Below are 14,272 nucleotides of genomic sequence, written 5' to 3'. Positions count from 1 at the left end.
TTTCAGTAACCAGTCTTTAGATCACACCTTAATATATAAAATATTGCTTATGTGTGCAAGGTGTGTCTCTTTAGTTCTATGTACCAGCTGAAGGATGGCACATTCTATTCTTCACGGGTGTAAAAAGGGTATAAAATTTTTTGATGGGAGACTGTGCAGGTCTTCTAAATAACATGTTACATTTTTCTGAAAGCACAGCTATGAAATAATTTCATTTGGTGCTCTTCTCTCCACAAATTTTTTGTGCAAGTGAGTAGCATTGAATTTGTGGCGGAGAATTCTTCATAAAAAAAGTGAAAATAATGTTTGAGAACCATACACCAAATTTGTTTCTCTTTGCAAGTAACAAAGAATAGAAGTAAGAAGTAATAGAAATATGAGGAAAGAATGGCATTTAGGAAAGAAATTTCTGCATCTATTGATATTCAGCATAAAAATGTCGAGTTCAAACAGCAGAGTGGTCACTTTTGATGACTTTTGGGTTTTGCCAGGGCAGGTGAAAGGAAGGGAAGCTGTTTGGTGGTGAGAGTGCAAACCCTAAGGGTTCCAGCACTCCTCTGGTGAAGGTGTTATATCCCATCTGATTTAGGTCACTTAATCAGTTTAAGGCCACGTGGAATTGCCATTAGTAAGGGACAGCACTCGGGAGCTCTTCTTGCTGGTGTTCTGTTAGTTCAACAAAGTGTGCTGGGGAAATGATGGCTGGAGCACCAACGTGAGAATTGGCATCCGTGCAGTCTTGGCTCAGCATGCATCAATTTATACTTGAAAAGTTTGTCTTAAACTGGTGTTAATAAGGCTTATTGTACTGAAGCTCTTTAGGTAGAAGAACTTACTTATTTTAAAGATAATGGGAAAACAGTAAGCTAGACATTTCTCAGGTAAAACTGGTGGAGTATTCTACTTTTTCTCCTGTTAGTGTTGTCTAGAAGATTTAAAAGAAACAGTTTGTCTTTCCAGCAATTTAAAAATTTTTCTTGATTTGCCTTGAGATTGAAAGGTAGAAATTATTTTTAATTTAACAAAAAAAAAAGTTTTGTCATGTGAGCAAATTACCTGCAGGTCATTGTTAGACTTTGCTGGAACATCAGATGATGAGCATAGTATCTTTCAAATGCTCAATTATCATGTCAGTCTAAGCTGTCCTCTTGCAAAGTTGATTAATATATGTATTTTGGAAAAACAGTAATAAAAATGGAAGTTTCAGTCAGTGTGGATGCAGAGGGAAAGCCATGCATGCATGTGCACACACACAGACACCCTGAATACTTTGAGTGGCTCTAAACCCTGGAAAGAGCCTGATACCTGCAGCTCCATTGGTACATTTCTAAGTGTTGATTTGCTCTGTGTATTTATTAATTTTACTTTTTGTGTATTTTGTTCTTTTAAGCACTAGGACTATTAATATTTTTAGATATTATCATATATACAGTTGCCTAAATGAAGTAGTTTGCCCTTGTTTCTATCCTTTTTTGTGGTGGAAGAGAGTTGAAAATGTCAGGGAGCCAGTATGGTAGCTGAAGTTCACATCTACACTTAAAACCAGACTAAGAAAATATTTCACTTATTCTAGATATAGCTGGTAAGCTTTTTGAAATTAGATGGTGTTTTCAGCAGCATGAGTGTTTGTGTTTCCATTTTCTAGACCCCACAGGAATCTTTGTTTACGGAGATCCTTTTTTAGGAATTGGACATTAATTTGTGTCAGTTTTTGTGGAGTAACCTGAGAGGCAGCGAATAAGCTTTTCTTTAAAAACTGCACATGTAGGGTGAAACAGGGAGGTGGTGGTGAAGTGGGATGAGTCCCTCAACTACCCTAATGCCACACTCAGTTTAAGTTCTGAAATAGCTTGTTGTCATCCTGAATGTTTTAAATCTGATATTTGATTGCAAAAAAACCCCAAAAGTAGCAAATGCTGAGACTGTGTAAAAGAGGTCTTGCAATTAAATGTTTTAAGTGCATAGGAGAGCAACTCTTGCTATTTTGTTTCCCCTCCACTCCCTCCCCTCCCACAACTGAATTTGTTTAATCTGGAGCGTACAGTGAACTCAAATTGAGTATGAACTACTGTAGTTTCCCTTAAGTATGACCTGAAGGAGACCAAAATAGGTTGTGCTCCCTGTCTATTGCTGTGGTGTCAGGAATCTGGGAAGCATTTCCCATGTTCTCTGCACACACGGGCTCGTGGTTGAGCAGTTGGTCTCAGCAGCATGGTGGCTATTGAATTCGACTACGAGTGCTGCTAATTTTATTTGGGTATTTCAGTCTGAGAAGGGTGAATCACTGAGTTATTGTTAGATGAGATCTAATCTGGTGCCATACCTCCCGTACCAAAAAAAAGTTGCCAAAATTTTACATCGTATGTGCTACGTGTTCCTTATTTCCATTGGATTTCTTACTGGCTTGCAAACTCTTGCCGAGTAAGAGATGGTAGCAGGGAAGAGATGCAAAACAAAAACACTGCAAGGCTTTATCCAGCAGCTACTTAGAACAAAGTATCTTGTTGGCTTTTTGATTATTGCAGTCTAGTACTTTTTTTTTGCTTCAGAAATTACTCTGAAGTATCCTTCACCCCTGCTTTTTGCTGCTTGGGTTCTTTAAAGGGAGCTGAATTCACTGGAAATTACAAAAAAAAAAAAAAAAAAGAAAAGAAAGTAATCTTTTTTTTTTTTTGTAACCTGCTGCTTCCTAGCCCCTTGTGTGGCCACATACTGCAGGGGAACCTGATACAAATTTCAGTCTGGGGCTGCTTCTTACAGCTGATACAGATTTTCTTAGCTGGTTCATAATGGAACTAGTGACTGCTCCAAGTGGCAGGGCCCTGTGGGCTCTAGGAAAACAGGTGATGGGAGAGAAGAGGCCTTTGGCTATTTTGGTGGCTGAAGAAAATGATGGGTGGGGAGAAGAAAGGAAAAAGCTGAGCACAGTGTTCCGTTAAGAATATTAAGTAAACAAATATTTGTGCATGCTTGGAAGTACTTTTGCTTTTAAAGGTGATTATTTTCAACCCTTTGTGCACCTCATGAGTGTTTTCACTTTTGTCTACATCCCAGTTAGTTGCAAGTTAGTTGTGTGGTGAGAGAATAAATGACAAGTGACCATAGCTTGAAAAAGTTTGGTCACCAAAATCAGCTCCATAGTAGAGTTGTTTAAGGAATAGAGACCCCTGCTCAGAGGAGGAGGGAAAGACAGAATGTGGCATTTAGAGAAAACAACATACACTCTACCCCATCCCAAAAAGAGGGGGAGGAATCAAAGAAAACCAACCCAACCATAAACGTCACAAGCCACAAAGATGAAAAAAGCTATTTTTCTGAAGGGCACTAAAACTTCTCATTAGATTTAAAGCAGTGTTTAATTCTTTACTAAAAAAAATTAAAATTTTAACAGCTTTTTCTGTTAGCAACACCTGAAAAATGAAAGTTTTTCTTCTTTTTAATGAGAAATTCAATGTTAATATGGCAATGGCAGAATCTTCAGAATTTTCTTTTTAAAGTGCCTTTATGGTCCGCTCAAGGGAACTCACAAATAATGAATATAAGCTTTTAGTTTAATTAGTGATGTGAAGAATTGTTGGGCTAAAATCCAAAAGCAGATGATAACAGGTGAGAGCCTACTATCCAGGTAATCCACTCAAACACAAGAACCGCAGCTGGGCTTACGCTGCTCCACGTGCCTGCTCTGCACGACGGGGCTTGGACGTGCCCATATGAACCTTCTGGCTGCCCTTGTGGAGCCGACAGTCCATTCACAAAGCTGCAGGCTCCTTCAGAGTGCCCGAGTCACTCGTGCAAGGAGAGGGCGGCTGGGTGGGCTGGTGGCTTTGGGCACGGGGCTGTGCAGCACTGCTGGCCCCGTGCATGGCGCTGCTGGCCCCGTGCGCGGCTTTCCGATGTCTGGCCCCGGGCAGAGGTAGTAAACAAACCCCGTGTTTTGCAGGCAGTGGTAGGAAATTTGATCATCAGCACAGAGGGATCTGTGAGGTAATCCAAGTGTCATATTTTCATTCTGAATGCTGAGATAATGCACCTCTGCGAAGCGGCCGCTTTGCTGGGCTGTACGTGCGAGATGAAAGGGGAAGAGTGTAGTTAGGAGCCAACTATTATGTCTTGCATGGGCTTTGGGAAAAAATTTTCTTTGTCTGAATTTTATGGAAAATCCTTATTCAGAGTGGAAGTATAGATTGCTTTTAAATCTGGGTCTGGGATTAAATGAGTCAACACAAAGAGAAGTATTGCTGCAGTTTGCCTGTGGCTTAGCCAAGTTTTGTCTGCTTGAATTGCTGAATTGGGTCTGAAATTGGAGCAATAATATTTCCTCTTCAAGTATTGTGCTGACCAGATCAATGTGTAGAAATAAAAAGTGGTGATGTTTCTTAACAAGTCAGTATTTGAAACCCTTCTCCTTTATTCTGCTAGGTAAGTTGAAGATGAACTGGCTGTTTCATGAGCTAACAGCTTGATTAGACAAAATGTAGTAAAAGTGCCATCAGGGTGCCTTGTAATATACACTAGAAATTAAATACCTTTTAATATAAGTGATATAAACACCTCTGTTTATCAGTTAACTGAACCTGAGTTTGTTTTTGAAAGAAATTCAGAGTACCTTCATTTAAGGTAGGAAGTGTGATCATTTGGTTTTCTATTAGTCAGAACTAATTTTTAGGAAAAAGCATGTTGAGATATTTAACTGCATGAGTATATGCATACAAAATTTTTATAGACAAAGATGGCTTAGAATATCCATTGAATAAGCTTTATTTGAATGGACTTACTGCTGTTTATGAGGTACTTTCAGGAATCAAATGTAAAAAATTTAGAGTGAAAAGATTGCTTAAGTCCAAGAAATTTCAGTGTGAAGAGTGGGGCAGGCAGAGACTGCAGCACCTCTTGCAGGACAAACCACTCCAGTGGCTCAGTCTGTGTCATTACTTCCACTTCCCATAAAGAAAATAATGACAATTCCCCCTCCCACACCCTGTAACTAGAAAACTACTGCTTTTTCCCCCAGCCACACTGATCTGAATTGAGAGTTAAGGATTATTTATTTTGTCCTGTACACGTGGCGGCTTTTTTTTTCCTTTCTTCCCACTAGAAGTGTGTTAAAAACACTGATTCACTCTGTTGTGCCCAAGCATCAGCTACTTGAAGCAACCTGAGGGGGAGAAACTAATGTACTCTGTGTGGGGGTAGCTTTTGCGTGGGATTTTCCCTGCCTGTTTTTATTTTGCTGGCTGCAGAGTAAATAATAAGACACCTCTTTCCCTTCCCCTATAAATTCAGTTGATTACCAGCAGTTTTCCATTTGGCTAGGAGAGTTGCTAACTTTGTTTCTATGGCTGTTCCTGTCAGGACTTTTCATACAGAACTCATTTCTTACCGTATGGTGTTACCCACACTCCATAGAAGGTTTTTTGCTGTGTGATGTTTTTTTAACGTTTCATCTCCAGCTGTCTATGTTCAGCTTGGGTTGTCAGTGAAGGAAGGCTGGGAACTGACAATTTTTGTCTTCCTGCCGTTCTTTGGAGCTCGGGGAGAAGAGGGGTTGTTTTGGTGAGTGGGTTTGCAGTGGCATCACGTGTAGCTGTCAGAGCTGGGGCACCACGAGCTGGGAGGCAGCACTGGGGGGTACCAGCCTTGGTGCTGTGGGTATTGGCACACTCTGCACCTGTGCCAAGACTGTTCCAGGTAACCAGCACGGTTACAGACCTAGAACGCAGGAAATGAACAAGCATTTGCTCTTTGCACGCTCTTAAGAGTGGCAAAGGTAGACCATTTGCTTTCTATCCCATAGGTATTGAGTTCAAACAGTTGAATGGACTAAGATTGTGGATGTTCACTTGATCTGCTTTCAAACATGTTTGAGTCTTTTTCCATGGGCTCTTGTTGAAAAGGAGTATGTTTGTGCTCTGTGGGTTTAAGGCATTAATGTTGTGTGTAGTTCGTATGGCTGCTGAAATAAGAGACTATTAATGGTGTTATTGCTGAGAAATGGGAATTAAGGAGTAGGAGGCAGCATGTCTCTGGGGAGGGAGGATGGCAAGAAGGGCTCTGGTGAGAGTGTAGGTACAACCGTGTGGAAGTGCAGTCACTTTGATACTTGCATTTGTTTCCCTCTGTAAAATTTTCACACATCTATGAGATAAAAAAAAAGGGGGTACTGTGAGCAAAAGCATGATACTTTGTTGTTCTTTGCTTTATGATTGTCTATCTTCTCTTATTTAAAGTTGTTTTCCCCCATGGGGCGGTGCAATCTGATGTGATTTGCCTTTGCTAAGTGTCATATAAAATATAGAGTGAGACTGTATTAGTGAAAGTGTACAGTGAGACTTAATACAGGGAGGCAAAAATAGACAATTTTGACACCCTTTTAACTTAATCTATTGAAGGAAAAGATCCTGGTGTGTATATCGAGGGCAGAGAGAGAATGAAAGGGTATATGTAAAAGTGAAGAAGAAAAGCCACAATTTCAGCATTTTCTTTCTCCCACCACCCTCTTCCTAAGACATATTTAGTATTGTTTCATATGTGTGGAGGGTTCCTGTGGGCTGGGAGCACTGGGTGTCCCTGTGCATGTTTGTTCTGCGTATTGATGTAGGAGAGGTGGCCCCTTCAGAGATCACTAAAATGGCTTTTAGTAAATTATCCATCTTTGTGGCACTTTGCCCTTTCCGTCTCTGTGCACACATGTAGCACGAATATGCTGATTTTGCCTGGTGAAGGGGCACAGTGGTGGCTGCTTGTTTTACTTGTTTTCAGTGTTACAGATATATTTGTGTGCCCCAAATACAAAGCTCCAGAAGGAATATGTTGGCAAATAGTTGTCAGCAGTGGCTTAAAGCAACTGAATTCTCTTACCAGGATAGTACTTGAAAAGAAGAATCAGAATGTGTGCAATTCCTCTTAAGTAAATTATTGCCAAACAATTGCTTATGGAGCAACCTTGTACAGAAACCAGAGAAGTCTCTTTTCTTACCCAAAACACTTTCTATTAGGTATCTTTGAAAAAGAGAAATGGGTGGGAATACCTGTTCACATGCTGTGGACATAAGTAGCTTTCCAAAACCTTAGTATTATACAGAGCACAAACCTAATTTGCCCAGACCTTTTTTTTTTTTTTTCAGTTGACATCTATTTGCAATACCTATTTAGAATGGGAGAAATGAATTAGGAAATCTGTTTAAACTGGAAAAAGTGCATACACAAGTCTTATGTGAGTCGCATTGATGAGAGGTGCTGGCAAGGTTTTACTAAGAATTTCAGACTAGATGGGCTAAATATTAAATGAAACTAGTGTAATAAAATACCTTCATGGGATGAGAAGGGACTGGTTTTTGTTTTACCCACTTGGTGTGAGTGTAAGTAGTCATAAAGTAACAAAACTTGAGATTATTTCAAAGCAGAACATAACAAAACCTCTGTAGGGTTCCGCTGCCTGGGATAAAAAAGCTTCAGGATCTTTGCATATTTCTACTTTGCTGAGGAAAACAGGGTGATGGGGAAGATGGAAAGCATCCTGAAAGAGCTAACTGCCGGAGATGGGAGTGTTTTTCCAGGAAGATACTCTATACTTTTCCTTTCCCTGCCCATTGAGTGGAGTTCTGACCCTGTGCAAGGAGTGCTTGCAGAAGTCAGATCGCATCCTCGTGGGAGCAGCTGCAGCTCCGTTAAACTCAGTCAGGGTTTGTCAGCTTCGCCCCTTACCCTGTGCTGCACTTTTGCACTAGGTTTGGGGTTTTTCCCGCGGAGCTGCAGAGCCGGTTTCCTGCGGAGCCGCTCGCATCCCGGCGCGCCGTGCCCGGCAGAGCGAGCGGGAGGAGCGACCGCGGGCGGGCGGGCGGGAGCGGCATCCGCGCCTCCGGCCCCACGTGCGGGACGGGAGCGCTCTGCTCGCTGCTCCTCAGCCCCTGCGAGCACCAAAGAGCCGGCTCCTTCCCAGCCCTCCTTCCTGGGTGCAGAGCTACAAGCTTGGTGGGCTTGTAGGCATCCTTAAGGAATGTATTAGGACTTCACTAATAGCAAATGAAATGGCAAAATCTCATTGTGTCCATGATCTCTCATGCTGGTTCCGTGTGATTCCTCTCTCGGCCATGCAAAGCTTTATTCAATTATATTTTTTCCCCCACGGCTAATTGCGATACAGAAATAGTGAAATAAAAAATTTCACATGCATCGGTAAACAGCAGATTTCAAACTTGTGCACTAGGTGACAAGTTAAAATTACTTGCAGCCAAGAAACTGATGAAAGTACAAATAGCTTCAAATTAAATGGTGTGTTTATAGCTACTCTTGTACTTTTGAAGTGACCTTTCAGTTTTGTACAATAGGTGTCTCACTATTGCCATAAATTGAGGTGCACGACAGGACTGTACCTGTTTTGTACTTAGCTTGCCGTTTTCTTTTGCTGTTTGTGAATGTGGCAGGGGAACTAGTAATTTTAAGGTGACATTTCTTCCTTGCTTGTGTCCTTTCCTTCTCCTTTTCAGAATGTTCAAGTTATTTCTGCACTACAAATGTTGGCTGGCTAAAGTTTTAAATTGTATCAAACTTTTTCAGTCTCTTGAAGCCACAAAGGGAAGGAAAAAGCCCACTGCCAAACCTTGTGCTAGTCCTTAGCATTAGATGATTAAAAGCACAGATTGCATTTTTTGGTCCATCTTTAGGGAGTTGAGCAGTAGAGAGGATTTTCAGAAGGATTTCCTTCTGAAATGGGGTGTGAGGTGGTACTTTTGTTAAACTTGTATAAGTGTTTCTGGAAAGGACTTCCTCCCCTCCAGCCCCCTTCTCACCAGTGGATGTTCTCTGTTCAGTGGGAGCATTGGTGGCCAAACTTGGGTGTGGGGCTGGGGTGAGATCTGCTGTGGGTATAGGGGTGTTGGGCTTGGGTCCTTCTGTGAATGGTGCTCCCTGCTATGAAACTCATGAATTTTAATTTGAATCTACAAGTCTGAGAGTAATGGCACAACATGCTTGAAGCACATTGAATAGTGTATTGGCTGCCAATTTTGTGGTTTGGGGTTTTATTGTATTAAAATTGCCCAGTATTTTTAATGTTGTATGCACATCCCCTTTTATGTTCTACCTCAGGACCCAACTTCCAGGTTCCAGGTTGCTGTGTGAGATTATTTTGATGTTTCACAGCAGTATGTCACTGCTTTAGGGTGACTGTTCTGCAGCAGTATCACTAGCTGAGATGGTGGTCTGAGGGAAACTTTGCAGGCTTCAAGGAAATTTTCTGCTCTCTCTCTATTACAGTGAGGCAGCTCCTGACTTTCCCTGCTTTACTGAAAATGAAACCTTAACAGGGTTGTGTGTGGTTTGGGTTTTCGTTCTCCCTTCCTTGCCTATTTATATGATCAAAAGCTGAAGTCTGCTCCTACTTGCTTGAGAGGGAGTGAAAACAGCTGAGAAATGCTACAAAACTAAGGCCTGATTCTGTTTTCTGGCCAAATCATGTTTGTTGCTTGATCCATGGTCGCTGTAGTGTTGGGGATGGCACCTCCACATGAGGAGCAGTTTGGGCAAGTGGCTTTGTGCTGTAACCTCTGCTTGTGCCTTGGACAAAGCCTGTGGGGAAGAGCGTTTTGAGATGTAAAACACTCACTGCAGGCCTGGGTAGGTGGTGGTGTTAGGGAAAGAGTGTATTTTAAAAGGATTTGGGGGCGAAAAGGAAAGCTTTTGATTTTATTGCTAGACAGGAACGTCTCAAAAACTTGTTTTGCTTGAAGACTTCACTGGCTTGTATAAATTTAACTGTTATTAAAAAATCCTTAAAATGTTAGGCATTCTTTTCTGAGAGAGGCCATTATTGAACAGTTAAAATGTGAGGTAGAACTAAGTGTTTGAACACAAAACACTTATTTTAGCTGCTTTGGTGTACCAAAATGCAGTTGAGACTTTTGGAGTCTCTGCTCTCTCTTGTCCCCTCTCCCTTCCCCAGAGCCCCCCAGGATGGTCAGGCTGACCCTACTAGCTCAACATACCTGAGCCTAGCCGAAACTGTGTTAATCTACACATTCTTGTAAATCCCAAGGGGTTTGTGGCATCTCTGGCATTTATTTGTTCTCTCACTTTGGGGGAAGGGAGAAGACAAAGGACTTGGCTGTGAAGGCATCCAGCACACTGCCAGGCTTTGCAGCAGCACTTCAAAGTGAATGTTTTGTTTAGTAGATAAGTGAAAACTGATGTAAATTTGGGGTGAAGATACAATAAATTTACTGATTCTTACCCTTTCCTCCCAATAAGGAATGAAGAATGTTAATCATGTAAATATTAGAAAATAGTCCATCATTAGATCAATGAAAAGCTTAATATTAAACCAAATGTATTTAAATTTATATTCCTTACCTTGAAGGATTGTGACGTTGTGATGTATTGTCTTGTTGAATTATAAAAAACAAAATAACAAAGAACTCTTCAAGTGTGTAAAGGAGAACCCAGTAAAATACATGGGATCATCACACCCATTTATAACAGAGAATTAGATACTGAAGGCCTTAAAGCTAAAATAGAAATACTCTTCAGGAAAAGTGGAGGCTTCATGAAATGTAACAGCTGTCAAATGTGTAACAAGTATTTCTGTAACAGTTCTTTGGACTTGAAATGGTTTTGACCTGACATTCCCCCCTCGGCGATCTGTTGGTTTTTTTGAATTCTGTATTTGGTTTTGCCCCTTTTAGTATGACAGATGCTAAAATGTATGACACTGCTATGTATAGTCTATCTTGCAATAATGTTTTCTCTGGGTTTTTTTAAAACTATTTTCTTTAATTTATCTGCAGGAGTCGGAAGCTTCAGATCAGGAATATCCCGCCTCACTTGCAGTGGGAGGTAGGAAGTTACTTTAAAAAAAAATTATTTTTGCTTAAAAACTATGCTTCTGTTTCTCTCTTTATCCACAGGGCTTTTCCCCTTCCCCCACCTTCCACTTGCTTTGCACACACCACCCATTCTGTTCTGGGGAGAAATCCTTTGGAAGAGGGAACAATAGAGCCTTCTAAGCAATTCAGATAACTGCCTTCATTTCTGTTTTCCAAGTTAACCATAAAAAATGTTGAAATGGATTCCTTGGTGAATGCTGACTTCCTGATGCAGTCACTCTCTTAGACTGAAAGCTCATCCATTTTGGACCTTGCTGGTGCTTGGTGTATGAGTTCAGCAAACTTAATAAAAGTTCTTATTTAAATAATTGGTCAAAAACTTTTACAGAAGAAGAAATTTAGCTCTGGTCCCTCTTTGGGTGTGGGTGTTTTGGGGGGCTTTTATTTTCCTTGCTCCTCTGTATTGGTGGCATTATGGCAAATTGTTTGTTCACAGTATTCTGATTATTGGCTCTCACCAGTATAATATGTACTTGCTATTTACACTCCACAAATAGTGTTCTAATTTTTGCAGTAGACTGCCAACTGTGTGAACAGATAAATTAGTTTTCTTTACTCTTTTTTCTGCCTTGTATATGTCTAAAATGTTTTTTCAAGTTTTATTAGTGTTAAGGCACCCTCCTGCCTGAGGGGATGTGGAGGGTGGTGGTTTTGGGGATAAAGCTCCAGTAGCATTGTTCTCCAGCAGGCTTGGTCTGTTGCCTTCATCTGCCTTTCCATCTGCAGCTACTTCTTTGTTTGCACTGCCTGATTGCCTCCTAGCTTTGAAGGAATTGCCTCCTCAGCTTACTAGTATCCACTTGGTATCTCTTATTTCAATTTCATAACTGCTTTTTTATGTCAAACTTCTGGGAAGCATAGTAATAGAGATGGTTGAGGCTGACTAATTTGAAAATGAAGTTATTTTTTGGTACAAAATTCCTCTGAGGATTTCGTGTAGGAATAGTAAGTATCAGAGCAGAGGCATACAACTCAGATGCGAATAAACAGATGTTTAACAGAAGTGCTGAGCACTTAAAAGAAGAGCAGAGTACTTAAAAATGCTTCTACCTGCTCATGACTCCTTACACATGTAGCTGATAGTGCTTGTATATTACAGGTATCTACCCTGTTTCCCATTTGATTTCTGACTTAAATGATCCCTCTTCTCTGTTGTTGCAGTTTCTGTAGTGACATCTGGTCTCAGACAGATATTTTCTCTGCCCATCTTTTTAAAAACACTTTGTCTTCCTAAAGTTCCCAAGGAGGAGCCAAAATTGTCCCTGTTAAAATCATCTCAGCATTGCCTACATGCCCTAAAGTTACTTTTACAGACCTGACCCTTTGAACACAGAATTTATAGACCCAAAAGTTTCTACAATACTTTTTTTTGCATTCTCCTGCAACACCAGAGTGGCCTGGCAAGTCCAGTTTGTACACTAACTTCCTAAAACTTTTCTTTGTAAATGCTGGTGGTCTGGCACCTCTGCACTCAAGCAGGTAAGCTTTGTCTGTCCTTAAAATAGTAGTGCTGATAAAGTACAGTGACTGGTGATTTAATTCATCAGAGAATTGTCCTATGTCAGTTTACCTTGGGTTCTGGTATCTTTTGTTTGGTGTTAAAATCCTTGAAAAAACTTCCTTTGAACTCTGTAAGAAGGATTTTGATCATTCCCCCTTTAAAACAAGTCTTTCTTAATGGGGAGAGTAGAAATGTGTGTGTTCAAAAAAGGTATTTAAATTGAAGCAATGTTCTTGCAGAATACGTTCTGAGTGGATGGTATGTGAGTGTGCATGTGTAGCAGCTGGAGTGATTTTACTTAGATTGTGTTTTATAGTCCCTCTGTGCCAATTCACTTGCCTCATCACCCCTTTGTTAATTGCCTAAATCAAGACTGATTTCTAATAGGTGTGAAATCCTTAGAACCAGAGCAAAACAACTGATGAAAGAGGTCTTTAGGTTAGTTAGTCCAGCCCTCATGTATGTTCCAGATTGAAATACAAAACACACTTTGTACTCTGCAGCACCTTTCCTTTTACTGTGACACAGGATATGTGAAAAGAACAGCAGATTAATGTTCCTGTGAACTGTTTTACCCCAGTAAAGCCACAATTCAAAAGGTTCTGGTGCCATCCTTTGCAAAAGCTGTAGTAACTATCTTGTTTTAATTTTTTTTTTCTTTATAAGAACAAGCTCTTCATAAAAAGCCCATGGGAGTGTCCCTAGAAGTCAGCGTGCTTGCCTCTCGTTCTGTGAGTCACAGCTGTCCTTGTGGCCAGGGTGTCACACAGTGGTCCCTGCATGCCTTGGGCCATGTGGGACTGGGACCAGTGAGGACCTCTGTGCACAGAGATGGCCCTTGGCCCATAACAAAACACCCACAGGGCCCCCTTTAAAGGGATGCATCTATAACATTCTTAAATACAGCTCATCTGAAACAGAGCTCGGTAGCAGCTCCCACTTCTGAGCACCACAGATGAGTTTTGCCTCCTGGTTTCCAAAACCAGAAAATTTTTCTGGGAATACTGAAGGTTAATTTGAACTGAGAATGTTTTGAGATCCATCACCTGAGGAAGGTGCCCCACTGTTGATATAGGTCTTTTTATTCTCCATGTAGGTAGAAGCTGGCTTTTGAGATTTGTGGAATGCTGGAGTAAATCTGTTTCTGGTGAAAACTTAGGAACCATTCCACTGGTGTACTCTCTTATCTTTCTAAGAGATTTGTGTGTCTATTTTGCAAAATTTAGTGTCTTTAGCAGAAGAGAAGAGAGAAAACACTGAACTTTAGTGATAAGGAAATTTTGACTTCCCCTCGGACATAACTGCATATCTCGAAAACTCATGGTAAGGCACTTGTCCCACAGTTATTCCATATAGATTGGGAAACACTGGGTATAAATGGCCACAGAGTAACAGGCATTTATTAGCAAAATTTGTCAGGAATGAAGTCCTGAAATTCAGAGTAGCTATTTGCTTTTCTGACTGCCCCTTTTGACAAAAATATTCCAACTAGTGTTCTCCTTCATGTAGGTTGACATTACTGATTAAAATATGACTCTCAAAAGCAGCCATAGCAATTGGGCTTGTTTCCTCTGTGTTATGTAAGACCTCACCATGCACTTATCAGACCATCATGGTATAGGCAAAAAAGGTAAGATAACCCTTTTAGACCATATTCAGAGCTAAGTGGTGGAGAAAAGGGCAGATAATGAACTGCTGTAATCTGCTGAGTTACTACTTTGAAGCAAAACCGTAAGGTTGCTATCCTGAAGAGCTCACTTGAAAAGTGCAGCTGTAAAAGATAAAATTCTAATTTATTCCAAGTCATTCAAGGTTAAGTTTGTACAAAACTTGTCTGGTAATTAATTTGAACTTCACAAGATTTTTGGCAAGATTCTGTGGGTTTCTGTAT

The 14,272-nt window shown here is 40.7% G+C and overlaps 1 protein-coding gene across 1 annotated transcript in view; it reads left to right on the top strand.

Annotated features, from left to right (window-relative positions):
• IGF2BP3 (insulin like growth factor 2 mRNA binding protein 3) overlaps positions 1-14,272 on the top strand; it is a 112,087-nt gene that overhangs the window by 13,391 nt on the left and 84,424 nt on the right. Inside the window, exon 3 of the mRNA XM_054273472.1 lies at positions 10,782-10,830. Coding sequence (XP_054129447.1) covers positions 10,782-10,830 — 49 coding nt within the window. The remainder of the gene's footprint in view (positions 1-10,781; positions 10,831-14,272) is intronic.

This window comes from Melozone crissalis, unplaced genomic scaffold (assembly GCF_028551555.1).
Source record: "Melozone crissalis strain CALT ecotype California unplaced genomic scaffold, PUWL_Pcris_2 ptg000016l_1, whole genome shotgun sequence".
NCBI classification, from domain to species: domain Eukaryota; kingdom Metazoa; phylum Chordata; class Aves; order Passeriformes; family Passerellidae; genus Melozone; species Melozone crissalis.
The sequence above is the reverse complement of the archived record's forward strand: the minus strand, read 5'-3'. Positions and strand labels throughout refer to the sequence as shown.